At 48.8% G+C, this 27251-nt stretch overlaps 2 protein-coding genes and 1 non-coding gene across 6 annotated transcripts; 2 read left to right on the plus strand and 1 right to left on the minus strand.

The window, feature by feature from the left end:
• The first annotated feature begins 1687 nt into the window (after window positions 1-1687).
• Window positions 1688-24973, plus strand: MSH5 (mutS homolog 5). The gene is made up of 25 exons (XM_030803507.1): window positions 1688-2200; window positions 2592-2754; window positions 3298-3421; window positions 4972-5052; window positions 5204-5266; window positions 5994-6115; window positions 6252-6412; window positions 6655-6690; window positions 7334-7416; window positions 9490-9535; window positions 15680-15818; window positions 15950-16012; window positions 20457-20585; window positions 20847-20919; window positions 21065-21174; window positions 21396-21476; window positions 21724-21811; window positions 22084-22273; window positions 22388-22514; window positions 22987-23136; window positions 23484-23558; window positions 23768-23911; window positions 24114-24251; window positions 24412-24485; window positions 24717-24973. The coding sequence occupies exons 2-25, from the start codon at window positions 2605-2607 to the stop codon at window positions 24826-24828; spliced, it is 2559 nt and encodes an 852-aa protein (XP_030659367.1). The 5' UTR covers window positions 1688-2200; window positions 2592-2604; the 3' UTR covers window positions 24829-24973.
• LOC115832574 lies at window positions 18751-18855 on the minus strand. Its single transcript, XR_004028103.1, has one exon. It is a non-coding gene; the product is annotated as a U6 spliceosomal RNA (small nuclear RNA).
• Window positions 24953-27149, plus strand: SAPCD1 (suppressor APC domain containing 1). 4 transcript variants are annotated; one of them, XM_030803506.1, is made up of 5 exons: window positions 25064-25463; window positions 25710-25850; window positions 26360-26455; window positions 26562-26651; window positions 26737-27149. In XM_030803506.1, exons 1-5 carry the CDS (start codon window positions 25350-25352, stop codon window positions 26827-26829), a joined length of 534 nt encoding a protein of 177 aa, XP_030659366.1. In that variant the 5' UTR covers window positions 25064-25349; the 3' UTR covers window positions 26830-27149. The 4 variants fall into 4 exon arrangements, with proteins under 4 accessions (XP_012358536.2, XP_030659366.1, XP_030659364.1 ...); XM_012503082.2 differs by having other exon boundaries at window positions 24953-25463; window positions 26562-27149; XM_030803504.1 differs by having other exon boundaries at window positions 25379-25463; window positions 25580-25850; window positions 26562-27149.
• The last annotated feature ends 102 nt before the right edge of the window (window positions 27150-27251 follow it).

Consider the following 27251-nt stretch of genomic DNA (forward strand, 5'->3'; position numbering starts at 1 on the left):
CCAGTAACCTTGATTTCTATTAAACCTTTATGACCTGCTGAAAAAATAAACCCAGAATTCCAGCCTCCATATCCTGAATTTCTCTCCTGTCCAACCATCCCTTCTCTATCCTCCTCATCACCCTCTGTCCAACAAAAGACCTACAGTTCCAGAAAACCGTGGTGGAGTGCAAGAACACAGAAGCAAAACAGGGCTTGAAACTTAAAGGGAGAGACTTGGGGGAGGAGTGGGGTGGAGTGACGTGATGTGCTGCTGGAAACCAGCAGTTGGTGGTTTCCTCTTGTGCTTCCTCTTCTGTGGGTTTTCTCCTGCCTGTGGGAGGGCCTTTTTCTCTCCTCCCGACAGAAACACTATCTTTGGTGTTCGTTCCCTTGAACTGTAACATCCTATAAGGGTATGATTCCATGCCTGTGTGTGTGTGTGAATTCCCTCATGGTGACCCTCAAAATCTGCACACAGGACCCCTTCCCACTGAGGGGAGGGGATCAAAACAGCTCTACTTCTCAGGGTCCTCTCCTGTTCCAACTGGTCTGTGTCCAAGAGAAGCCTTAGGCAAATGGGGCCAGCTTGAAGATCAAACAGGTTTGGCAGCCTCTCCCCTGCCTCTTTTCTCTCCTACAGCTTTATAGCTACAGCTACTTTGATATCAATATTGACTTTGGCTGGCTGGCATGACTACCCACAGGGTATCGTGCCTTAATTTACCAGGTGACAGTCAATGCTGCCCTCTCCTGGAACCATCCAGCAGAGCCAGGGCTGTACCCCCAAATCCTGCATCAGAGGTTTCCCTCCATCTCACCTCCCTGTCCCTGCATTTCTCCTATCTCAGTAGCTCCTCTTTCCCTCTCTGGGCTTCTCTTTCCACTCCCTCCCCTTCCTGGGCTTGGTAAACCAGTCCCTAATCTCTTCACACCCCAGATTGGAAGGTGGGTCCCTCCCTGACACTCCCCAGAGCTGTCACCAACCTCCTCCAAGTTTCTATAGCTCCATTGCTCAACAAATTTGCCGGGGGTAACCATTAACCCAGCCCTTAACTCTGTTCCCTCACCTTTCTTGCTGGAGGGGATTTTCCAATTACTGGTTAGCACAGCTAGGTCGTCTCACCCCCACCATCTTTCCTAACTTCTTGGGTTGGGGGGCTGGGGAGGAATCTCCCCATCTCAGGGTACTAGGAACAAAGCTGGGGAGGATGGTGCATTTAAAGGGATTTTATATATATATATATTTTTTTCTTTCTCCGTCATAACCCCCCCCGCAACACACACACACACACACACACACACACACACACACAAATAAGCTTTATGGATCAGGGATTTCATTATGTTCACCGCTTTGAGTCCAACCTCTGGCCCAGACTAGGCACTAAATAAATAGTTGCCGAATGCATGAATGATACCTTTCTGTCTTCAGGGGTGTGTAGATGTGCGAAGGGGTATGGGCATGTCCCAGTAGTGGTGTGAGTGTTCTGATCAGATCTACTCTCTGCCAGAATTTGATGTAATTCGAATGCTTCCACCTCCGCTTGAGGGGTTTAAATAATAAATTAGGCCCTGTCGTGCCATTATCGGGATGGTCATACCCTGCACCCAGGAAACAGGCACGGTAGGGCTGAGACAGGATTCCTGCTTGTTTCCGCTTATTTATTTGAAACACCGCTCATTTAGGTCTTACTTTGTTTGCCAGGCACTGTTCTCAGCTCTGTATAACTATTAACTCAGAGGGTACAAATATTAACTTAAGAGATGTTGCAGGAAAAAAAAAAAAAAAACCGCCTCTGGCACTTTAAGGTTGGCCTCCCCCTCAAAACCCCCGCAACCGTCCCAAGCCCTTTCCAGGGACTGGGACTACGGCCCCTCGTCCGACCTTCTCGCGGGCTTCCTACTGCGCCAATCAAAGCCTAGAAACCGTGAGGGCTAGAGGCCCGGCTGCTAAGCAACGGCAGAGGGCGGGAAGTTTGAACGTTCTGGGCCCGCCCCGAAGGCGAATAGGCCAATCAGCGTCCAGACTCTTCAGCTACGGCAGTCCGCTTCTCCTCCTCGCCCCGTCGGATCTCTAGGCTGGATCTGGGCCTCTCCAATCAATAGCGGCTAGGAGGGCGGGGCGCATGCGCGCGCACCTCGCTCACGCGCCGGCGCGCTCCTCCTGCAGGCTTGCGGCGGTCGGTCAGCGGGGCGTTCTCCCGCGTGTCGCGACTCAGGTTACTGAAAAGGCGGGAAAACGCTGCGATGGCGGCAGCTGGGGGAGGAGGAAGATAAGCGCGTGAGGCTGGGGTCATGGCGCGTGGTTGGCAGAAGCAGAGACATAAGACGTGCACGACTCGCCCCACAGGGCCCTCAGACCCCTTCCTTCCAAATGTCAACCCCCGAGAGACAGGAATGAGGGTGGGGCGCGTGGAGTTTCCCACAATCTGTACTTTAGTTAAATACCCGAGAATTCACCCCCTGTGTCCACAGCCCTCTACGCCCCTCAGCCCTGCCTCGCAGCCCTGTAGCAAAAGTACTTACTGCTTTGCATTCTGCGCGCCACCCTACTCCGGCCTCCTCCGTGAATCGTTGCTGCCGAACCGCCCTCACTTTTTGCATCCGCAGAGCCTCCAAGCTCATGGCCTCCTTAGGAGCGAACCCAAGGAGGACACCGCAGGGACCGGGACCTGAGGCGGCCTCCTCCGGCTTCCCCAGCCCGGCCCCAGTGCCGAGCCCCAGGGAGGCCGAAGAGGAGGAAGTCGAGGAGGAGGAGGAGGAGCTGGCCGAGGTCTCTGAGGGGAGTAGGAACTTGAATGCAGAGTTGATGGGAAGTTAGAATAAAAGAGGGTTGCGAGCCGGGCGCGGTGGCCCACACCTGTAATCTTAGCACTTTGGGAGACTGAGGCGGGCGGATCACCTGAGCTCAGGAGTTCGAGACCAGCCTGGACAACATGGCGAAACCCCGTCTCTACTAAAAATATAAAAATTAGCCGAACGTGGTGGCACGTGCCTGTTATCCCAGATACTGGTACGGCTGAGGCAGGAGAATCACTCTAACTCGGGAGGGCGGAGGTTGCAATGAGCTGAGATTGTTCCACTGCACTTCAGCCTGGGTGACAGAGCAAGACTCTGTCTCAAAGAAAGAAAGAAAAATAACAGGGTTGGGAAGAGCTGGACAAGTCTCTTACCTCCTGAGTGGCTGTTTCACATTCACTAAATGGGGGTGGTGATGATCTCGGATTTGATAAAATGATTAGATTACATAAGGCATGGCAAATCCTACACTCATGAGTGATTCCAATAGTGGTTTCCTTTCTTCCTTGCTGGACAGATCCATCTGTGTGTGCTGTGGAATTCAGGATACTTGGGCATTGCCTACTATGATACTAGTGACTCCACTATCCACTTCATGCCAGATGCCCCAGACTACGAGAGCCTCAAGCTTCTCCAGAGAGGTGAGGATGGAACCATGAATTCCTCTGCTCTCTAGGACTGCAGATGTGTTACACACACACACACATTTTTTTTTTTCGAGACAGAGTCTTGCTCTGTTGCCCAGGCTCGAGTGCAGTGGCACAATCTTGGCTCACTGCAACCTCCACCCCCTGGTTTCAAGCAATTCTCCTGACTCAACCTCCAGAGTAGCTGGGACTACAGGCGTGTGCCACCACACCCAGCTAATTTTTTTGTGTATTTTTAATACAGACGGGGTTTCACCATGTTGGCCAGGGTGGTCTCAAACTCCTGACCTTGTAATCTGCTCACCTTGGCCTCCTAAAGTGCTGGGACTACAGGCGTGAGCCACCACGCCCAGCCATGTTTTACTTACATTAACTCACCTCACTGTCTAGCATATTTTGTGTTGCTTTAAGGAAATACCTGAGTCTGAGTAATTTGTAAAAAAAGAAAAAAGTTTGGCTTATGGTTCTGGATGGTTGGAAAGCTCAAAATTGGGCATCTTCATTGGCGAGGGCCTCAGGCTGCTTCAACTCATGGAAGAAGGGAAGGCAGGGTGTGTAGAGGTCACATGGCGGAGAATAAGCAAGGGGGAGGGAGATGCCAGGCTCTTTTTGACAACCAGCTCTCTCAGGAACTAATAGAGTGAGAACCACTCACACATACCCACCAACACACTCCAGGAAGGGCATTAATCTGTTCATGAGCGATCCACTCCTATCACCCACACACCTCCTGCTAGGCCCTACCTCACAACACTATCACACTGGGGATTAAATTTCAACACGAGATTTGGTGGGGACAAATCACATCCAAACTATAGCGCTGACTCTATATATTTTACAGTTGCTTCACAGAGGCTCCCTCCTTTGTTTTTATGAATTCATTTCATTATTTAACAAATATTTGTGGGTTGTTTTTTGGTTTGTTTGGTTCTTCTTTGAGACAGTGTCTTGCTCTGTCACTCAGGCTGGAAGTGTAGTGGTGCGATCTTGGCTAACTGCAACCTCCGCCTCCCGGATTCAAGTGATTCTCCTGCCTCAGCCTCCCGAGTAGCTGGGATTACAGGCATCTGCCACCATGCCTGGCTAATTTTTATATTTTTAGTAGAGACGGGGTTTCATCACATTGGCCAGGCTTGTCTTGAGCTCCTGGCTTCCAGTGATCCGCCTGCCTTGGCCTCCCAAAGGGCGGGGATTACAGGCATGAACCACTGTGCATGGCCACAAATGTATATGACGTATTTACAATGTTTCAGGTGCTTCAGATTCAGCCCTGGGCAAATCAGTCATGTCTGTTCTCCAGGGGTTTACAGCCTAGTGAAAATATCCAGAACATCCCACTTCCCTCTCACCATCCCACCACTCTTATTACTTTTCTAAATCTCATTCCTAACTTCTACCTATGTTCCCAATGTGCAGAGCACTCCCTACTCCTAGGGAGGAAATGTTTTTGAGAAGGGGAGGGGTAGGAAGAGGAGGGCTATGGGTTTTCTCTTAGTCAAAGACAAAGATCCTTTAACTCATTTGATCTCTGTTCTCCCTCCAAGTTCTGGATGAGATCAATCCCCTGTCTGTTGTTACGAGTGCCAAACAGGATGAGAATATGACTCGATTTCTGGGAAAGCTTGGTAAGGACTTGGTAAAGGATAGAGGGAAAATGGGGAAGGACTAATATATGGAATATTCCAGGGGGCTAGAATTGGGTGAGAGGGAGTGTCAGACAGAGGTAGAAGGACTGAGATGTACAGAATGATAGTCTTTTCTTTGCCTCCCCCACAGCCTCCCAGGAGCACAGAGAGCCTAAAAGACCTGAAATCATATTTTTGCCAAGTGTGGATTTTGGTATCTCCTTCCTTTTGCTTTGCCCAACTCCCTGTTCCGGTGTCCCATTCTTTACCCCTAACTCTACCTTCATCATCACAGATCTCCCCTCTGCCTTATGTCATCCTAAACCTGTGTGCTCCTCATGCCCTATGACCTGTCCCCCCAAGATCTCTCCTGCTCCCTACCCTTTAATAACCTGCAGCTTATTGGGAAGCCTCTGCTTAAGTCATGTCTAGGGATGAGGGCCTCCCCTGAGGAGGGATGACACTTTTTGGACAGGTTTTATTGTTGGAATTCTCCCCATTAAGTTAAAGCCTTTTATCACAAAACCAAAAGGCACTGCCTCAGTGACCCTTATTGTGATCCATAAGACACTTCCATAACCTTCCTAGGTTTACAATAAGAACAGGAGTGTACTATCCTAATTAGATATTAAGGCATTAGTGTTACTAGTTGTATTAATACACCCATTTTGACCAAAATCCTCAATTCCAGACAGATGTCTACTTTCCTCAGCCATTTATCTTTCTCAGGCTGTGCTTTCAGCCAAGTATCTTTATATTATATGTAGAATAAAAAGAGAATTAGACTAAGTCTGAAAATTTGGTTCTTGCTCTAGCTTTCCATTAACTGCCTGTGTGAGCTTGGGCAAGTCAAATCATCTCTCTTGCTTCTATTGTCTCATTCTTAAAATGGGGTGTAAAAATTGAGCTACAAGATCTTTCCCTTTGCCTCCCTCAAATAGGTCTGGAGATAAGCAAACAACGTCTCCTTTCTGGAAACTACTCCTTCATCCCAGACTCCATGACTGCCACTGAGAAAATCCTCTTCCTCTCTTCCATTATTCCCTTTGACTGCCTCCTCACAGTGAGATTGGTCCTGGGGGATAAGGGCTGGGAGGCGGCAGGTTGGAGAAAGGCACAAGAACCCCAGTGCTAGGGCTGAATTCTAGGAGGTACTGGCCTAGCCCGGGAAAATAATAACTTTCCCTGGTGCTCTGCAGCCCCTAGGAGATTTAAGATTTACCCCAATTCCACTGCTGATCCCCTCCCAGGTTCGAGCACTTGGAGGGCTGCTGAAGTTCCTGGGTCGAAGAAGAATCGGGGTTGAACTGGAAGACTATAATGTCAGCGTCCCTATCCTGGGCTTTAAGAAATTTATGTTGTAGGTGATTCACCCCAACCCCAACCAAAGTAATGTGGGATTGGGAGGCCTGAAAAGTAAAGTGGGGGTGGGGTGTGGATGTGGCTGTGACCCAGTGGGTCAAGTGCTCTAGGACACCCAGGAGAATCTAAGGGCTAATGAGACTTTGGGAAGAAGACTGGGACAATATTCAGAGAGGGGGACAAAGGAAGTGGAGTTGTGGAATGAACTCAGACCCCTTTCTGCTTGTTTTCTGTCCTCAGGACTCATCTGGTGAACATAGATCAAGACACTTACAGGTAAAGAGGTGGAGGCATGCTGCTGTCTCTGGGGAGGGAGAAGGATTAAGTTTAATGCCCCAGTAATCCTAATGAGGCTCTAGTTTCCCTAATCCTGGGGCTATTAAGATCTCTCTCCTTGAAGGAAAGGGAAGGAGGGCTTTGAGGGAAAGAGAGGAAGAAAAGCATAAAGATACTAGCTTTCTTTTCTATAGGGAGAAACTGAGACAAAGAAAAGTAAGGGACAAACCTTACATCAAGATGTGATCTTGGCTGGGCACGGTGGCTCATGCCTGTAAACCCCGCACATTGGGAGGCCAAGGCGGGTGGATCGCCTGAGGTCAGGAGTTCGAGACTTGACCAATATGGTAAAACCCTGTCTCTACTAAAAATACAAAAAGTAGCTGGGTGTATTGTGTGCCTGTAATCCCAGTCACTCAGGACGCTGAGGCAGGAGGATTGCTTGAACCCAGGAAGCAGAGGTTGCAGTGAGCTGAAATTGCACCACTGCACTCCAGCCTGGGTGACAGAGCGAGACTCCGTCTCAAAAAAAAGACGTGATCTCAGGAGGATATCCCCTGTCCCCATTCCATTTATCAGTCCTCAATTCTTATTCCCTTCAAAAGTCCAAGTTACCCCAAACTCCTCCATTTCTCCTTGACAGTGTTCTACAGATTTTTAAGAGTGAGTCTCACCCCTCAGTGTACAAAGTGGCCAGTGGACTGAAGGAGGGGCTCAGCCTCTTTGGTAGGTATACTCCATCCCTCATCTCACTTTACAGAGACCTACCAGAAAAGCAATTGGCTCCAAAGATGTGTCCCAGCCTGCCTTCCCACTTCACTCCCATTGTCAGATATCTCTTTCATGGCAATCCAAATTTCTTACCTCTTTGTACTCCCCGCCCCCCAAGCTTGAGCATCTTCCCATACTTTGTGGCTGTACAGTGTTGATGCATATCAGCCATTACTTTACCAATTCTGTGTTCCTTCCCTGGGTTTGTATGAATGTTTCTACTAGTTGGGTACCTGTTAGGGACTTTGGGAGGCCTTGTATGTAGAGGAGAGTTTTGTAACTGCATAACTGCCTATTTGATTTGTATAGAGTCTTTATCAGTTGTCTCTGGCTTTAGGATATATTAGGGACATCTCTGCAAATATCCATATAGTTTCATATCTCAGTAAGTTGTGTCCAGTTTTTTTTTTTTTTTTTTTCGAGATAGAGTCTCTCTCTGTCGCCCATGCTGGAGTGCAGTGGTGTGATATAAGCTCACTGCAAGCTCCACCTCCTGGGTTCACGCCATTCTGCTGCCTCAGCCTCCTGAGTAGCTGGGACTACAGGCGCCCGCCACGACGCGACGCCCGGCTAATTTTTGTATTTTTAGTAGAGACCAGGTTTCACTGTGTTAGCCAGGATGATCTCGATCTCTTGACCTCGTGATCCGTCCGCCTCGGCCTCCCAAAGTGCTGGGATTACACGCCCGGCCTGTTGTGTCCAGTTTTGTGTGTGTGTGTGTGTGTGTGTGAGACGAAGTCTCGCCCTTGTCCCCCAGGCTGGAGTGCAATGGTGCGATCTCGGCTCAATGCAACCTCTGCCTCCTGGGTTCAAGCGATTCTCCTGCCTCAGCCCCCTGAGTAGCTGGGATTACAGGCACCTGCCACTACGCCCGGCTAATTTTTGTATTTTTAGTAGAGACGGGGTTTCACCATGTTGGCCAGGCTGGTCTCGAACTCCTGACCTCAGAGGATCCACCCGCCTCAGCCTCCCAATGTGCTGGGATTACAGGCATGAGCCACCACGCCCGGTCCTCCAGTTTTTTACATATGTGTGTTGGGCTCTTGAGTTTTTTGATTGTTTTTTTGTTTGTTTGTTTGTTTGTTTTGTTTTTTGGGTTTTTTTTAGATGGAATCTTGCTGTGTCACCCAGGCTGGAGTGCAGTGGTACAATTTAGGCTCACTGCAACCTCCGCCTCTTGGGTTCAAGTGATTCTCCTGCCTCATCCTACCTCAGCCTCCTGAATAGCTGGAACTACAGGCCTGCACCACCATGCCCAGCTAATTTTTTTGTATTTTTAGTAGAGATGGTGTTTCGCCATGTTGCCCAGGCTGATCTCAAACTCCTGACTTCAAGTGATTCACCCACCTTGGCCTCCCAAAGTGCTTGGATTATAGACATGAGCCACCCTGCCCTGCCAGCTCTTGAGTTTTTGTATTTTTGGAGGGGCGGGAGGGCTCTTGAGTTTTTTGTGTTTTGTTTGTTTATTTGTTTTGTTTTGTTTTGAGATGGAGTCTCACTCTGTCACCCAGGCTGGAGTGCAGTGGCGCGATCTCCGCTTACTGCAAGCTCTGCCTCCTGGGTTCATGCCATTCTGCTTCAGCCTCCCGAGTAGCTGGGACTACAGGTGCCCACCACCACACCCGGCTAATTTTTTGTATTTTTAGTAGAGACGGGGTTTCACCGTGTTAGCCAGGATGGTCTCGATCTCCTGACCTCGTGATCCGTCTGCCTCGGCCTCCCAAAGTGCTGGGATTACAGGCGTGAGCCACTGCGCCCGGCTGGTTCTTGAGTTTTAACTAGGTCTGCTTTGTGTATTTTTCTGGCTAAGTGTCCCTGTGAGTGTCCATCCCTTCCCCCATCTCCATGTATGGTAATCCCAGCTCATGTGTGGCCAGGCACCAGCTTTGGCTGCCTTTGTGCCCTCCCAGGCCAGCTTCCTCAACAACCAGCACCTCTGACCTGGATGCCTCAGCTTAGACACATAAACACATTCCATTCCCTGTCCCTGCCTTGTAACAAGTTCATTCCCTGCCTTATCCCTCACAGGAATCCTCAACAGATGCCGCTGTAAGTGGGGAGAGAAGCTGCTCAGGTTAGTGGGTCCCACACATACTACACACTAATGCATGAATTCCATATGCACACTACATACTAAAGCCTACTAATGGCAGTATACAGATTCTCACATATACCACCCCACCTAGTAGTAGTAAAGCAACTGCGCTTTACTGAGCACTGGCTAAATGCATTTCATCCTTGTAACAGCTTTGTGTAGTAGCTGATATTCATCTCATTTTTTGTTGTCAGCACAGGTACACATATACCCATTGATGATACACAGACTTGCACACATACAAGCAGCAGGAAAAAACACAAAATGTAAGGCCGGGCACAGTGGCTCACGCCTATAATCCCAGCACTTTGGGAGGCCAAGGTGGGTGAATCACTTGAAGTCAGGAGTTTGAGACCAGCCTGGCCAACATGGTAAAGCCCCATCTCTACTAAAATGCAAAAATTAGCCAAGTATGTTGGTGGGTGCCTGTAATTCCAGCTACTCAGGAGACTAAGGCAGGAGAATCGCTTGAACCCAGGAGGTGGAGGTTGCAGTGAGCCAAGATTGCGCCACTGCACTTCAGCCTGGGCAACAGAGTGAGACTCCGTCTCAAAAAAAAAACAAAAACAAAATGCTAATGTAACACATGGCTATGTTAGCATGGTTATCTTTAGTTATAGAAAACACACTTCACATTTCTGTGATGACTCTCAAATTTGTGTCTCTAGTTTTGAGCTCCGTATGTGAATGTTAATTGCATATCACCACCTGCAGTTTTCACAGGCAGCTCAAACTCAGAGCATCCAAACTGATGCCCGCCAGATCTGTTCCTCTTCCTGCATTCCCTTTGCTGGTTAATGGCATTGCTGGCAGTACACCTTCTCAAGCCATGAACCTTGGATTGATGCTTCTCCCTCATCTCCCATATTTAATTATTCACTAAGTCCTATTGATTATATCCTGTAATGTCTCCCCCAGCTATCCCTGTCTCTTTCCACTGCTCTAATTCTGATCATCATCATTTCTAACCTGGAGCATTGCCTTTGCCTTCAAATTGGTCTCTGCCTCTGATCTCTTCTTTTTCTAAGCCACCCTTCATTCTAAAATACCTATCATTCTGCCAGTTCAAGTAAGCTAGAAACAAAAAACCTGTCATTCCAAAACAGAGATCTAAGCATGTCACTCCCTTTTTATTTTTATTTTTTTGTGTGTGTGACTGAGTTTCACTCTTGTTGCCCAGGCTGGAGTACAATGGCACAATCTCTGCTCACTGCAACCTCCACTTCCCGGGTTCAAGCTATTCTTCTGCCTCAGCCTCCCGAGTAGCTAGGATTACAGGCGCCCACCAACACGCCTGGCTAATTTTTGTATTTTCAGTAGAGACGGGGTTTCACCATGTTGGTCAGGCTGGTCTCGAACTCCTGGTGATCCGCCCACCTCAGCCTCCCAAAGTGCTGGGATTACAGGCATGAGTCACTGTGCCTGGCCGTCACTCCACTTTTTAAATAGCCTAAGTAGAAAGAAAATAACATACACCTCAGGAGGTTTTCCCATTACCTTCAGGATGAAGATTAGCATCTTAAGCAGTATAATGATGTTCAGGGTCCATCACATTTACCCCAGTTTTAATTTCTAGACTCACCTTCTCAAGCCCCTTCTAAGACCTTTCCTACTGGATCTACCTTATATTCTAGTCATTTAGGGCCACCTGCCATTATGGAAACATGTCATGCCTGTGTTTATGCTGCTCTTTCTGGAAAGTATTTTTTTTTTTTTTTTTTTTTTTTTTGAGATGGAGTCTCCCTCTGTCACCCAGGCTGGAGTGCAGTGGCACGGTCTTGGCTCACTGCAACCTCCACCTCCCGGGTTCAAGCGATTCTCCTGCCTCAGCCTCCGGAGTACCTGGGATTACAGGGGCCCGCCACCATGCCTGGCTGATTTTTGTATTTTTAGTAGAGATGGGATTTCACCATGTTGGCCACGCTGGTCTTGAACGGCTGACCTCATGATCTGCCCACCTCGGCCTCCCAAAGTGCTGGGATTACAGGCATGAGGCACTGCGCCCGGCCTGGAAAGTCTTTTCCTTGTTCTGTACCTATCAAAATCTTACATCCAGACCAGGCACGGTGGCTCACGCCTGTAGTCTCAGCATTTTGGGAGGCTGAGGCAGGTGGATGATTTGAGGTCAGGAGTTCAAGACCAGAGTGGCCAACTTGGTGAAACTTCATCTCTACCGAAAATACAAAAATAGCCCAGCGTTATGGTGCGTGCCTCTAGTACCAGCTACTCAGAAGTCTGAGGCAGGAGAATTGCTTGAACCCGGGAGGTAGAGGGTGAAGTGAGCCCAGATTGCCCCACTGTACTCCAGCCTGGGCAACAGAGTGAGATTCTGTCTTAAAAAAAAAAAAAAGTACATCCTCTTCAAGGTGCAATCCAACTGTTACCCTTTGGCTTTTACAGGTACCTGTAAGGAGTTGATGTGCACCTTCCTTGTGCTCACATAGTGTTTGTTTATGTTTTTCTAGTTGCACTGTCACATCAGGTTAGAATTAGCAGTCAGTGAATCTGCTTGCCTCCATAGCTATGAACTCTATTCTAGTGGCCATACCTGTTACCTCAGTGTCTGACCCATGGTCTTGTACATAGTAGCACTCAATGTGTGAACACAACGCAAATGCAAACACACTGGTAACATCATCTCTAAACACTCAGAGTGGAAACCTTTGTTAGCCTCAGGTGCACAATCCTTCCCCTACCTCACCTCCCGCTGCAATGTGTATCTTGTAGGGGTTAATTTAGGATAATCTCTGAGGTCATCTCCAGGTAATCAGCAGGGTAATCAGGTAATCAGCATCTCCAGGAATTGGCAGGGTAATTTAATTACCCACACATTCTCCAATGCTTCAGGTGCAGATCTTTAATCTCAGCCACAGATGGGAGGGAGAGAATTCTCAGCGGAGAAGAGAGCTGGATTTAAGGTGGGGGAGGAGTGCGTATTCCCCAAATGGAATCAGACAGGTCATGAGATCATATAACTTGAAGAATCATCATATAATCTAATGAACTAAGGAGAGGTGACATATTTATTAGTATTTCTGTATACGAATTTATTTTATTAGGAAATACCTCTAACATACAAAAAGATGTAAATAATAATATAGGGCCAGATGTGGTGGCTCACGCCTGTAATCCCAGCACTTTGGGAGGCTGAGGCAGGAGGATTGCTTGAGGCCAGGAGTTCAAGAACTAAAAGCTGGACAGGGCACCAAGAATATGACAATGTCACAGTATGCTCTAAAGAGCACTGTCCTAGGAGTCTGGAGACATGATTTTGAGACTTAGCTGTTCTCATTGGCGGTATGACTTTGGGCAAGTTGCTTATCTTTTAACGGTTTCATTTTCTCAGTTGTTAAATTACTGAGTTTGGTTTAGCTAAAGTCTGTCCCTGTACTAGCAGGACATGAGTCAGAGATACCTAAGTGTTTAGTGTGGCACATGTGCTTTCTGAAGTGGGGATGGCTGTTTACAGACTGGCCTATACTGTTCTGGTGGGAGCCCTTAGTGACCAAGGAGCAGAGGTACCTGAAACCCACCCTTGAAGCCATCTGGATGCTCCCCTTCATTCTAATCTGGGGTGTTCTAACCCGAAGTAACTGGCCACAGACTGCAATGTAAGATACAAGTCTTCAGGACCTAGTGTGTGCACATGTTGGTTCTTACATAAAACAGCATCCTTAGTTACTTGCTCTATGTAGAAAAGAATTTGTGGGCTCACAAGTCCCTACAGTCTCACACTTTCATGGCCAATAAGGATACAGGGATACCCAGAATTAGACAAACACAGATGAGACATTTATTTCTGTATATGAATTTTTTATTTTATTTAATTTATTTATTATTATTATTTTTTGAGACAGAGTCTTGCTCTGTTGCCCAGGCTGGAGTGCAGTGGCCTGATCTCGGCTCACTGCAAGCTCCACCTCCCGAGTTCACACCATTCTTCTGCCTCAGCCTCCCGAGTAGCTGGGACTACAGGCGCCCGCCACCATGCCCTGCTAATTTTTTTGTATTTTTAGTAGAGACAGGGTTTCACCGTGTTAGCCAGGATGGTCTCGATCTCCTGACCTCGTGATCCACCCTCCTCGGCCTCCCAAAGTGCTGGGATTACAGGTGTGAGCCACCGCACCTGGCCTGAATTTATTTTAATTTATTAGGATATACCTCCAACACACAAAAAGATGTAAATAATTAGCCGGGCATAGTGGCTCATGCCTGTAATCCCAGCACTTCGGGAGGCCAAGGCAGGTGGATCACCAGAGGTCCGGAGTTTGAGACCAGGCTGGCCAACATGGTGAAACCTCATCTCTACTAAAAATACAAAAATTAGCTGGGTGTGGTGGCGCACCCCTGTAATCCCAGCTGCTCGAGAGACTGAGACACGAGAATCGCTTGAATCTGGGAAGCGGAGGTTGCAGTGAGCTGAGATCGCACCACTGCACTCCAACCTGGACAACAGAGCAAGACTCTGTCTCAAAAAAAAAAAAGATGTAAATAATAATACTATCGGGCCAGGTGCAGTGGCTAATGCTTGTAATCCCAGCACTTTGGGAGGCCATGGCAGGAGGACTGCTTGAGGCCAGGAGCTTGAGAACAGCCTGGGCAACATAGCAAGACCTTGTCTCTATAAAAACTATTAATAATAATACAAATGGCCAGGCGCGGTGGCTCATGCCTGTAATCCCAGCACTTTGGGAGGCTGAGGCAGGCAGATCACCTGAGGTCAGGATTTTGAGACCAGCTTGGCCAACACAGCGAAACCCCATCTCTACTAAAAATACAAAATTTAGCTGGGCATGGTGGCACACACCTGTAGTTCCAGCTACTGGGGAGGCTGAGGCAGGAGAATCACTTAAGCCTGTGAGGCAGAAGTTGCAGTGACCCGAGATCACGCCACTGCACCCTAGCTTGGGCAACAGAGCAAGACTCCATCTCAAAAATAATAATAATACAAATATCTATATATCCATCAGCCAATTTAAGAATAAGACATGCTGGGCGTGGTGGCTCACGCCTGTAATCCCAGCACTTTGGGAGGCCGAGGTGGGTGGATCACAAGGTCAGGAGTTCAAGACCAGCCTGGCCAAGATGGTGAAACCCCGTCTCTACTAAAAATACAAAAATTAGCTGGGCACGGTGGCGGGTGCCTGTAATTCCAGAACCTGGGAGGTGGAGGTTGCAGTGAGCTAAGACTGTGCTACTGCGCTCTAGCCTGGGCGACAGAGCAAGACTCTATAAAAAAAAAAAAAAAAAAAAAAAAGAATAAGACACTATTGGTTGGATATGGTGGCTCACGCCTGTAATCCTAGCACTTTTGGAGGCCGAGGCGGGTGGATCACGAGGTCAAGAGATCGAGATCATTCTGGCCAACATGGTGAAACTCTGACTCTACTATAAATACAAAAATTAGCTGGGCATGGTGGTGCATACCTGCAGTCCCAGCTACTCGGGAGGCTGAGGCAGGAGAATCAGTTGAACCTGGGAGGTGGAGGTTGCAGTGAGCCGAGATTGCATCACTGCACTCCAGCCTGGTGACAGAGCTAGACTTTGTCTAAAAAAAAAAAAAAAAAAAAGAATAAGACACTACTGTTGAAGCCCCTTAAATGCCCCTCCCCAATCCTTTTTTCTCTGCAGAGTTGACCATTATTTTGAATTAAAGGCTTATCATCCCTAATGGGACAATTATGTTTTCACAGGAAGAATGTGAAAAGACGAATGTCTGTTGCTGTTACCCAGAGACACCTTCGCAGACATACAAACTCATACTGACTCACCGTCACTCAGCCTCAGAGTGAGCTGCAGTGTTGGCACACAAATACCTCAACACACTGCTCTCCTTCTAAAATATTGACAAGCTCCATTACTTACATACATGGAATGACACACAGTCTTATCCATTGAAACTGTGCTATGTAGACACAATTATGCTCACATCTAGCAATTTTCAGTAGATACATGTAAACACACCTGAATGGGTAGGACACTGCACTTGCCACTACATTCCCGTAGCACATCATGGATACATATTGCCACAATCCCCGGGGACTGCAAACACACTTTTTGGCAAACTGAGATCAAGATGATAGATGTAACTTCTAGTACGCCCACCCTAACCCTCACTTCCAGGCTATGGTTCACACGTCCGACTCATGACCTGGGGGAACTCAATTCTCGTCTGGATGTCATTCAGTTTTTTCTGCTGCCCCAGAATCTGGACGTGGCTCAGATGCTGCATCGGCTCCTGGGTCACATCAAGAACGTGCCTGTGAGCCCAGGGTGGAGGGCAGGGAGGTGGGGAAGGAGGTTGAGGGCTGATACTAGGCAGTGGGCTTCTTGAGGGGCATTAGAGTGAGGGAAGGGAGAACAGTGGCTGTAACCTTGTCTGTCTGACTGTAGCTGATTCTGAAACGCATGAAGTTGTCCCACACCAAGGTCAGCGACTGGCAAGTTCTCTACAAGGTGAGGCCTTCCTTCTTGAATCCCAGAAGTCCAGGTAAAGGCCCTCAGCCTGTGTTCCAGACTGTCTGTACCCTAGACACGCTGTCCAATTTTATTCTACCCTCTTTTTTTTTTTTTTTTTTTTTGAGACAGTCTCGCTCTGTCGCCCAGGCTGGAGTGCAGTGGCGCGATCTTGGCTCACTGCAACCTCCGCCTCCCGGGTTCAAGCAATTCTCCTGCCTCAGCCTCCTGAGAAGTTGGGATTACAGGCACCTGCCACCACGCCTGGTGAATTTTTGTATTTTTAGTAGAGACAGGATTTCACCATGTTGGCCAGGCTGGTCTTGAACTCCTGACTTCAGGTGATCCACCCACCGCAGCCTCCCAAGATGCTGGGATTACAGGTGTGAGCTACTGCGCCTGGCCTCCCTCTTTTTTTTTTTTTTTTTTTTTAACTTTGTATTCAGGAAAATGTAAAAAATATTTAGAATAATATAATCAACCCCCATGTACCCACCATGCAGTTTCAACACTTTGACTTATGCCAATGTATTTTTTTCTTTCTTTTCTTTTTTTTTTTTTTTTTTTTTTTAAGACAGAGTCTCACTCTGTTGCCCAGGCTGGATTGCAGTGGTGTAATCTTGGCTCACTGCAACTTCTGCCTCCCGAGTTCAAGTGATTCTCCTACCTCAGCCTCCCAAGTAGCTGGGATTACAGGTGCCCACCACCACAGCTGAGTGATTTTTGTATTTTTAGTAGAGACAGGATTTCACCATGTTGGCCAGGCTGGTCTTGATCTCCTGACCTCGTGATCCACCGGCCTCGGCCTCCCATAGTGCTGGGATTATAGGCATGAGCCACCGCACCCAGCCAGTATTTCAAAGTAATTTCTAAAAGAAAATTATTTTTTAAAAAGAATAACAGTATTGTTATCTTACTTTAAAAATTGTATTATTTGATATCATCAAATATCTGAAATTTTTCTTTTTTGAGACAGGGTCTCACTCTGTCATCCAGGCTGGAGTGCAATGGCACAACTGTAGCTCACTGCAGCCTCAGACTCTTGGGCTCTAGCAATCCTCCCTGCTCAGCCTCCTGAGTAGCAGGGATGACAGGTGATGGCCATCACACTGAACTAATTTTTTATTTTTTGCTTGCATTTATTTATTTATTTATTTATTTATTTATTTATTTTTGAGATGGGATTTCGCTCTTGTCACCCAGGCTGGAGTGCAATGGTACAATCTTGGCTCACCACAACCTTTGCCTCCTGGGTTCAAGCGATTCTCCTGCCTCAGCCTCCCAAGTAGCTGGGATTACAGTCGCGTGTCACCAGTCCCAGCTAATTTTGTATTTTTAGTAGAGACGGGGTTTCTCCCTGTTGGTCGGACTGGTCTCGAACTCCCGACCTCGACCTCAGATGATCTGCCTGCCTCGGCCTCCCAAAGTGCTGGGATTACAGGCGTGAGCCATCATGCCTGACCAATTTTTTATTTTTTGTAGAGACAGGATCTCACTATGTTGCTTAAGGTGGTCTGAAACTCCTGGGCTCAAGAGATCCTCCTGCTTGGGCCTCCCAAAGTGCTGAGACTGTTGGTGTGAGCCTCCATGCCCAGCCAGATGATGGCCCTCGTCCTTTTTAATCTACAGATTCCTTCTTTATCTTTTCTCTCTTGTTCTCTCTTTCTTTTTCTCTTTTTCTTCTCCTTGCAATTTGTTGAAGAATCTAGATTATTATTTGTCTTATAGTGTTTTCCATTAGCCTGGATTTTGCTGTTTGCATTTCCTAGATGTTTTTGGCACATTTCTCTCTCTTCTATAGTTTCTGTAAATTAATATTTAGTTCTAGAAGCATGATTAGGTTCAGAGTTTTTTTTTCAATACTGTTTTGGAAGCAGAGGAACATAATGTCTGATATGTCTGATTGTCTCTATTTTTCTGATGTTAGCAAATGTTCTGATGTTTAATACCTAAATCTATTATTTATTTGTTTGTTTGTTTATTTATTTATTTATTTTGAGATGAGTCTCCCTCTGTCGCCAGGCTGAAGTGCAGTGGCACGATCTTGGCTCACTGCAACCTCCACCTCCTGAGTTCAAGCAATTCTCCTGACTAAGCCTCCTGAGTAGCAGGGACTTACAGGTGCCCACCACCACGCCCAGCTAATTTTTGTATTTTTAGTAGAGACCAGATTTCACCATGTTAGCCAGGATCTTGATCTCTTGACCTCAGGTGATCCGCCCGCCTTGACCTCCCAAAGTGCTGGGATTACAGGCGTGAGCCACCACGCCCAGCCATCTATTAATTCTTTAGGAATTACAAGGTAGTATTATTTAAATCTCTCATTCCTTCTTCATTTATTAGCCAGAAATTTCTGTAAAGAGAAACTTCCTTTTGTCTACTATTTTGTTGCCAAGTGATAGAAATCATATAGACATACAGAAAATCGCTTGATTTTTCCCCCACTCTTTTTTTTTTTTTTTTTTTTTGAGACAGAGTCTTGCTCTGTCACCAGGTTGGAGTGCAGTGGCCTCTGCCTCCCGGGTTCAAGTGATTCTCCTGCCTCAGCCTCCGGAGTAGCTGGGACTATAGGCATGTGCCACCACGCCCGGCTAATTTTTGTATTTTTAGTAGAGACGGGGTTTCACCATGATGGCAAGGATGGTCTTGATCTCTGGACCTTGTGATCCACCCGCCTTGACCTCCCAAAGTGCTGGGATTAGAGGCGTGAGCCACCATGCCCAGCCCTTTTTTTTTTTTCCAATATGGAATGCTTCATGAATTTGTGTGTCATCCTTGCCCGGTGGCCATGCTAATCTCTTTAACCTTTGAAATTTTAGTATATGTGCTGCAGAAATGAGCACCCCCCGCCTTTATTTACTAGCTATCAATATGGTAAATTAGTTACCATATTTTTGAGACGGGATTTCACTCTTGTCACCCAGGCTGGAGTGCAATGGTACGATCTTGGCTCACCACAACCTTTGCCTCCTGGGTTCAAGCGATTCTCCACCCTCACAGAAAAGCGAAGACTGATGGGACTTCCCAATTTCCTTACTGAGGTTGCCCGCAAGGAGCTGGAGAATCTGGACTCCCGTATTCCTAACATTCTCCAAGATAGCCATGAGGTTCTTTTGTTTTTTGTTTGTTTATTTGTTTTTTTGAGACGGAGTCTCGCACTGTTGCCCAGGCTGGAGTGCAGTGGTGCGATCTCGGCTCACTGCAAGCTCCACCTCCCGGGTTCACGCCATTCTCCTGCCTCAGCCTCCTGAGTGCCTGGGACTACAGGTGCCCGCCACCACGCCTGGCTAATTTTTTGTACTTTTAGTAGAGACGGGGTTTCACCATCTTAACCAGGATGGTCTCGATCTCCTGACCTCGTGATCCACCTGCCTCGGCCTCCCAAAGTGCTGAGATTACAGGTGTGAGCCACTGCCCCCGGCCCTGATAGCCAGTGAGGTTTTTTTGTCATTGTTCTTCTTGTATCATTACAGACTCATGGCCTTTTATAGCTATATTTCCCTTTCTCCTGACTCTGTACAAACTCCTTTGTTTTAGAGTTTACACAACCCTCTATCAAAGCACCTACCACCTCACTTTTAAATCCTCTGCATGTGTTTCTGTCTTCCTTCCTAGACTGTGAGCACATCTGGGACAGGGACCATATCTTTTTTTGTTTGTTGTTTGTTTATTTTATTTTTTTTTTTTTGAGACAGAGTCTCGCTGTGTCCCCCAGGTTGGAGTGCAGTGGCGCGATCTCAGCTCACTGCAAGCTCCGCCTCCTGGGTTCACGCCGTTCTCCTGCCTCAGCCTCCCGAGTAGCTGGGATTACAGGCGCCCGCCAACACGCCCGGCTAATTTTTTGTATTTTTAGTAGAAACGGGGTTTCACCGTGTTAGCCAAGATGGTCTCGATCTCCTGACCTCACGATCCGCCCGTCTCGGCCTCCCAAAGTGCTGGGATTACAGGCGTGAGCCACCGCTCCTGGCCTGTTTGTTTGTTTTGAGTCTCTGTCGGCCAGGCTGGAGTGCAATGGCGTGATCTGCCTATAACCTCCACCTCCCAGATTCAAGAGATTCTCCTGCCTCAGCCTCCCAAGTAGCTGGAATTAACATGTGCATGCCACCACGCCCAGTTAATTTTTGTATTTTGAGTAGAGACAGGGCTTCACCATGTTGGTGAGCCCGATCTCAAACTCCTGACCTCAGGTGATCCACCCACCTCAGCCTCCCAAAGTGCTGGGATTACAGGCATGAGCCACTGTGCCTGGCCAGGACCATATCTTAATTGTCTTTGTAGCTTCAGTGGTTGGTACAGTGACTCTCACTGTTCCTTTTTGCATTTGATATCTTCCCTCTTTGTTACTGTGATCTTCCCTACTGGTCTTTGTTTTTCTGAGTCTGTCCCTATCCCCACCTCAACCTGAGCTGGATGTGGGCTGTCCTCCTTTTTGTGTTTCTCTCAGACTGTGTACAGTGCCCTGGGCCTGAGGGATGCCTGCCGCTCCCTGCCGCAGTCCATCCAGCTCTTTCGGGACATTGCCCAAGAGTTCTCTGATGACCTGCACCATATCGCCAGCCTCATTGGGAAAGTAGTGAGTGGAAGAAAAAAGGGAGTGGTGCACCCAGGGAGGTCAGGGAGAGAGAATGCAGTGTGCAAGATGGGGAAACATGGAAGATATTGAGGTCAATTGGATTAAGAATGGGATGGTGGGAGGAGGTGGCAGAACTTCAGGGAAGTATCTGGAGGATGAGAGTTAAAGCAGGACTGCAGGGAGAATTGGGGCCCAAGGAGAGCTGAGGAACAGGACAGAGAGAGGGTGCCAGGTGCTAAGAAACAGTACTTAACTCCTCAGGTGGACTTTGAGGGCAGCCTTGCTGAAAATCGCTTCACAGTCCTCCCCAACATAGATCCTGAAATTGATGAGAGTGAGTGTTGGGTGCGGATGGGCCTGTGAGCCCTGCACAGTGATGGAGTACCATCCTTGGCAGGTGGTCACCACGACTGGGGATCTTCATAGCAACCAGGGCAGGAGCCTCACTTTTGATAACCACATGTCTTCCACCCTCACAGAAAAGCGAAGACTGATGGGACTTCCCAATTTCCTTACTGAGGTTGCCCGCAAGGAGCTGGAGAATCTGGACTCCCGTATTCCTTCATGCAGTGTCATCTACATCCCTCTGGTGAGGGCAGGAGAGTGGGTGTAGCCTTCAGATGTCTTTTGGGGGACATACTAGGCTTATGAAAGACATACTGGTAGATAAGAAAACTTATGGGGCAGCCTGAAGAACATGAACACTTTTTTGTGGTGATACAGGGATCTCTTAAGCTCCCTCTAGGGTGGGGAGGTGTCCAGTAAGTCTCCAAGCAGGAGAGTAGAGTATCTCCTCTTTACTCTCCCCAGATTGGCTTCCTTCTTTCTATTCCCCGCCTGCCTTCCATGGTAGAGGCCAGTGACTTTGAGATTAATGGACTGGACTTCATGGTAAGACCCTCAACCTCTGTAAGGTGAGTGATGAGGAAAATGAGTCAGCAGCTGAGGAAGGGCGTTACTCTACAGCAGCACTGCCCAGTATGGGATCTCTCCTCTGTAGTTTTACTCTGAGCTTTACCAGCACTGAGACAAAGGAAAGAGAAATCAGAGTTAGGGGCTGGAGGTGGGGTTAGAAAGATGGGGAAGGAGAGGAGGACCAAGAGATACAAAGTCCACAGCTTTGAACCCCTGTACCCAGTTTCTCTCAGAGGAGAAGCTACACTATCGTAGTGCCCGAACCAAGGAGCTGGATGCATTGCTGGGTGACCTGCACTGCGAGATCCGGGGTGAGGAGAAGCCAGAGGTTATATGCATTGTAAGATGTTTTAAAAAAAGCAGCAGCCAGGGGAAGGAGGGGAGTGGGCAACTTGGGGATGCTTCCAACAGGCCCCTTCTCTTCCTGCTCTCTGTCTCGCTCACTCTGGCTATCTTTTCCTCTGAATGTCTTGAGGTCTCAGATTGTATCTGCAGCCTGTTTCCAGATCCCTGTAGGGGCCTCTGCCTCTCCCTCACTTTCCCCTGGAACTGACCTCCAGCTCCCTCCCTCACCCACTCCCAGACCAGGAGACACTGCTGATGTACCAGCTGCAGTGCCAGGTGCTGGCACGAGCAGCTGTCTTAACCCGAGTATTGGACCTTGCCTCCCGCCTGGACGTCCTGCTGGCTCTTGCCAGTGCTGCCCGGGACTATGGCTACTCAAGGCCACGTTACTCCCCACAAGTCCTTGGGGTACGAATCCAGAATGGCAGGTAAGAATAGAGGCGGGTGGAGGAATAGACATGAGGGGCCCAAAGGCTACATCTTCTGGGGGTTCATCCATCTTGATCCACAAGCCATGCGAGGTGCCTCTCCGCCCACTGCAGACATCCTCTGATGGAACTCTGTGCCCGAACCTTTGTGCCCAACTCCACAGAATGTGGTGGGGACAAAGGGAGGGTCAAAGTCATCACTGGACCCAACTCATCAGGGAAGAGCATATACCTCAAACAGGTGAGGAGAAGCCCTGCAGCCTGGGCCTCTGGCACCTCCTGCCTCTACTCCACCCCTACTTGCCAGCCAACCCAGGCTCCTGCAGCTCTTCTCCCGTTTTCTGACCCCGCTCTTCATGAAAGGACCATCACCCACATCCCTGTGCTTCCACCTCACATGTTCTCATTCTCCACTGGAGAGCCATGCTCTAATGGAACTTTCTGTGGCTCAAATTCCTTCACCTGCCTCTGAGTAGGCACACACCACTCCCAAGTATGTCTCTGCCCACGTCTCATGCCTCTTTACTGATTCTAAATTAGTCAACGGGGCTCTGATCAGGATTGGGGAGGAGAGACAGAGTCAGTGTGTCTGTTACCTATTTCTCCTGTTTCACCCTGTCCGTCTCTCTTTGATCTGCCATTCATGCCTTGAGCCTCACTTTCACCTCAGCCCACAGCACCAGGCCGCAGGCCCTGTCTCCTTCCCTATTCAGGTAGGCTTGATCACATTCATGGCCCTGGTAGGCAGCTTTGTGCCAGCAGAGGAGGCCGAAATTGGGGCAGTAGACGCCATCTTCACACGAATTCATAGCTGTGAATCCATCTCCCTTGGCCTCTCCACCTTCATGATCGACCTCAACCAGGTCAAAGGGAACAAAGGGAGGTGGGATTGAGGAAGGGGATAATGGGAAAGGAACCCCTGAAAATGCCCATAACAGGAAAGCATGCCCTCTGCTGCATGCCCTTTATACTAAAAGTGGGGAGCACTAAGGTCAGAGATAGGAAGAATCAATACCACAAAATTTCTTGAACCATTGCTGCTTGTGAGTCACTGTTGGCAAAGAGGATGAACAAAGCGTGCACCTCACCATTCAAGAACTTGCAGTGCAGTAGGGAGGGCGTGTATACAGCTTTATTCACAGGCCAGCTGTCATCAGTGCATTACGGGCTTCCTATACTAACTTTCCCTTGTCCACCTTACACCCAGCAGGTGGCGAAAGCAGTGAACAATGCCACTGCACAGTCGCTGGTCCTCATTGATGAATTTGGAAAGGGAACCAATACGGTGAGGGGAGAAACTGATGAGGGGAGAAACTAAGGAGGGGAAAATGGAGGAGGATGAAGGAGCACGACAGTGAGGCTGGGCCTCTGGAATGGAATAGGGCTGTGTGGGCAGAAAAGAAATAGAACATGAGACAGGGAAAGGCAGTGCAAGTGCAGAGGGGCACATGGGGTCCCCATGGCTCCAAATGCTAACCTCTGCCCTCTTTGCAGGTGGATGGGCTCGCGCTTCTGGCTGCTGTGCTCCGACACTGGCTGGCACGTGGACCCACATGCCCCCACATCTTTGTGGCCACCAACTTTCTGAGCCTTGTTCAGCTACAGCTGCTGCCACGAGGGCCCCTGGTGCAGTATTTGGTGAGGAGACCAATCTAGCTCCTTGGGGGCGCCCACGCTGGGCATTTCCCAGAGGTGGGGATTGGCTCCTCTATCAGAACAAGGGCTCCCTCAGCACAGAGACCACATCCCTTCCCTTTTCTCCCACCCCACAGGATTGGCCAAGGATTTCAGGACAGGAAGGAGGTGATTGATGATATACTGTCTTTTATTCTCTTTTAAGACCATGGAGACCTGTGAGGATGGCAACGACCTTGTCTTCTTCTATCAGGTTTGCGAAGGTGTTGCGAAGGCCAGCCATGCCTCCCACACAGCTGCCCAGGCTGGGCTTCCTGACAAGCTTGTGGCTCGTGGCAAGGAGGTGATGAGATCCAAATGTGCAACCACCTCAACATCAGAGCTCCCTTCCATTCCTAGTCCTATTGGGCCCGGGTCTAGGTCCACAGGATTTCTGACCCTTATTTCCCCTTCTCTTCCCCAACTCCCCTTACTCTTCCCACCTTCTTGCTTGTTGTTCCTAGGTCTCAGACTTGATCCGCAGTGGAAAACCCATCAAGCCTGTCAAGGATTTGCTAAAGAAGAACCAAATGGAAAAGTGAGTGTGTGGCCCCAGTGTCTTTGCCCTCTCTGCATCTTCTGCAACTCTTCTCCCCTTTTCAGGGACTCAGCCTTCCTCCAGCACTTTGCCCTTCAGAAACCCACCATTTCTTCTGAAATCCTTAAATCTTCAAGATCCCAGTTTTTCTGTGCCACAGCCTCTTCCCCTCTGCCCAGGGATTTGGTTGTCCATTCTGCCATAAATCTTGCGATTTTCTCTCTTCTTCAGTTGCCAGACATTAGTGGATAAGTTTATGAAACTGGATTTGGAGGATCCTAACCTGGACTTGAACGTTTTCATGAGCCAGGAAGTGCTGCCTGCTGCCACCAGCATCCTCTGAGAGTCCTTCCAGTGTCCTCCCTGGCCTCCTGAGACCCCGGTGGGCTGCCATGCCCTCTTTGTTTCCTTATCTCCTTCAGACCCAGAGTTTTTAGTTTCTCTAGAAATTTTGTTTCATATTAGGAATAAAGTTTATTTTGAAGAAAGATATTGTTTCTTTAGTCTCAAAACAAGAGACTAGGAAAGATCCGAGACACAGAGCAGGAGTCCACGGGGGAACCTACCCTGCCTCAGTAAAAATACAGTGTTGTTGCTATAGGAAGACTCTCGGATTCTACCCAAGGATACTTCATGAGAACGAACCCCTTCAGAGAGGCCCTACAAAACAGAGGGAAAACAGAGGGAAGACAGAGGGGTCCAAGGGAGATGGTCTCCTCAAGTAGGAACACCCGAGCCTCAGACACAGCAGGAAGGGGCCTGAGAGGCTGACAGAGGCAGGATGGGTGCAAGGCAGGGGTGGAGGGGAGGGACCAGCGTGGGCTGCACCAGTGGGAGTGGCTCCACCCTTCCCACCTCAGAGCCATGGGGAGCCAGGGCTCTGGCGGGGTGCCCTTGGTGCAGGCTCCCTACACAGTCCTGCTGCTGCCGCTGGGGACAAGCCGCCAAGACCCAGGGGCCCAGAGCTTCTTCCTTTGGGTGAGTATCAGCCCAAAAAAAGGTCCCAGGGGAACTCTCTCCATAGATCTGCCCTTTATATTTCCATTCAACTTGAGGGCCTACAGTGTTGCCGCCTGCCTCCCCTTGCCCTCCAGGTCCTCAGTGGCCAGTCTGGGTTCACACTCAGTGACCACACAGTGAACCCAACTAGGGGTGGAGAGAAAGGGCCACAACCCAGAGCCCTGCTGTGGCACGAGAGTCGGCCTCTGTGACTGCCTTTCCCAGCTGCGGAGGATGCAGGCTCTGGAGAGAGAACAGGATGCCCTGTGGCAGGGGCTGGAGCTGCTACAGCATGGCCAGGCCTGGTTTGAAGACCATCTGAGGGAGGCACAGCGACAGCAGCTCCATCTAGGGGCCCTTGGTGAGGTATGGGGGCTGCCCCTCTGTGTGAATGGAGGGAGGGCCAGGGAGGGAGGAACAGGGAATGTGTAGACACAGCCTGAGACCACTCTGGAGAGGGGAGAGTTAATGGTCAGGGATCATGAGTTGGAGGCAGCACTGTAATGACAGGATGCCACCAAGTGTTAAGTTGGTGTTCATTGTTGGGGCTGGAGGAAGCTGGTCTGCATTCCATTCAGAGGGATTTGGATCACTCCATGGAGATGAGGGTGTGGCCTGGATTATTCCAATGGGGCAGGGATGGACAGGGAGGCTCCATGAAGAGTAGTGAAAGGGGGTATTGTGCTATTTGAGGGAGATGGAGGAACTGATGTGCTAAAGAGATGGAGGTGGAGAGTACTGGATTTTCCCACCTGCCTGGGAGGGTACTGGGATGAGGGGATCCAGATGAGAGGGATGGCCTGTGGTGACAGGAATAGAGTGGCAGATGGACCTCAGGTTTTCACCATGTTGTCAGCCTCCAACTCCTCCTCTAGAATTTTCTAACAGATTTACACTCAGAGCCTGGTCGCCCCCCGTTAGCCCAGATTCAAAAGGTGAACATCTGTTTGCAGAATCTGATTCATGAGAAGGTGAGTTTATTGTTTTCAGTTTAGACTTTTGGGAAGTTGGACTAGAGAGAGGAGTTGTTGGGGTCAGTGCTGGCTTAACAGAAAACACAGTGAATTTCCCCTCCAGTTCTCCCCAAGTCCACTGAACAAGGCTAGTTCCTGCACCACCCAGGATTCAAAGGAAAGACGAAGGGAGCAGAACTTGTGGCAGCAACAGGTAAACTTCAAGAGAGAGGGCGGGATCCCCACCCTACAGGGCTGGGAGGAGCCCAGAGGCCCCATCTGTTTCTCCTTTCCTCCAGGAGTTGTCAAGGCAGCAGAAAGTCACCCAGCCAAAGGAGGAGATGGCTCAGCGGGGCTGCACCAAGGGGCCAAGAGGCGCTACCCGTGTCTAAACCCTCCTCTCACTCCCCTAAGCCTGGTGAAAGAGTCAGAAGCCCCAGGCTCCTTTTTCTGTTTCTTAACTCAACAGCTAAAAAATGGCTCCAGGTAGTGAGTCAATGAAGTTCAGACATCTTGGTGTAAAGTTTCTCCTCTGCTCCTGAAAACTTCATCTTCTTGGTGTCTCATGTGCTCATTCTCCCCTATATGACATGCAAAAATGATCTTTCTTTGAAATCCCTCTGGGAAGAAGGCATGTTTATTGAAACTGCCCTTCAGCCTTAAATACAAAAATAAAACCGAAGCTGCTCCAGAAAGCAACTTTCTCCAAAAATGTCTTTGGTTTGTTTCTCATAGGGTTAGGAAAAGTGCATTGTGGGAAAATCCATTGCCCTCTATCCTAGTCTTGCAGGGTGTTTTGTTTTGTTTTGTTTTG

This window comes from Nomascus leucogenys, chromosome 22a (genome assembly GCF_006542625.1).
Source record: "Nomascus leucogenys isolate Asia chromosome 22a, Asia_NLE_v1, whole genome shotgun sequence".
Lineage (NCBI taxonomy): Eukaryota > Metazoa > Chordata > Mammalia > Primates > Hylobatidae > Nomascus > Nomascus leucogenys.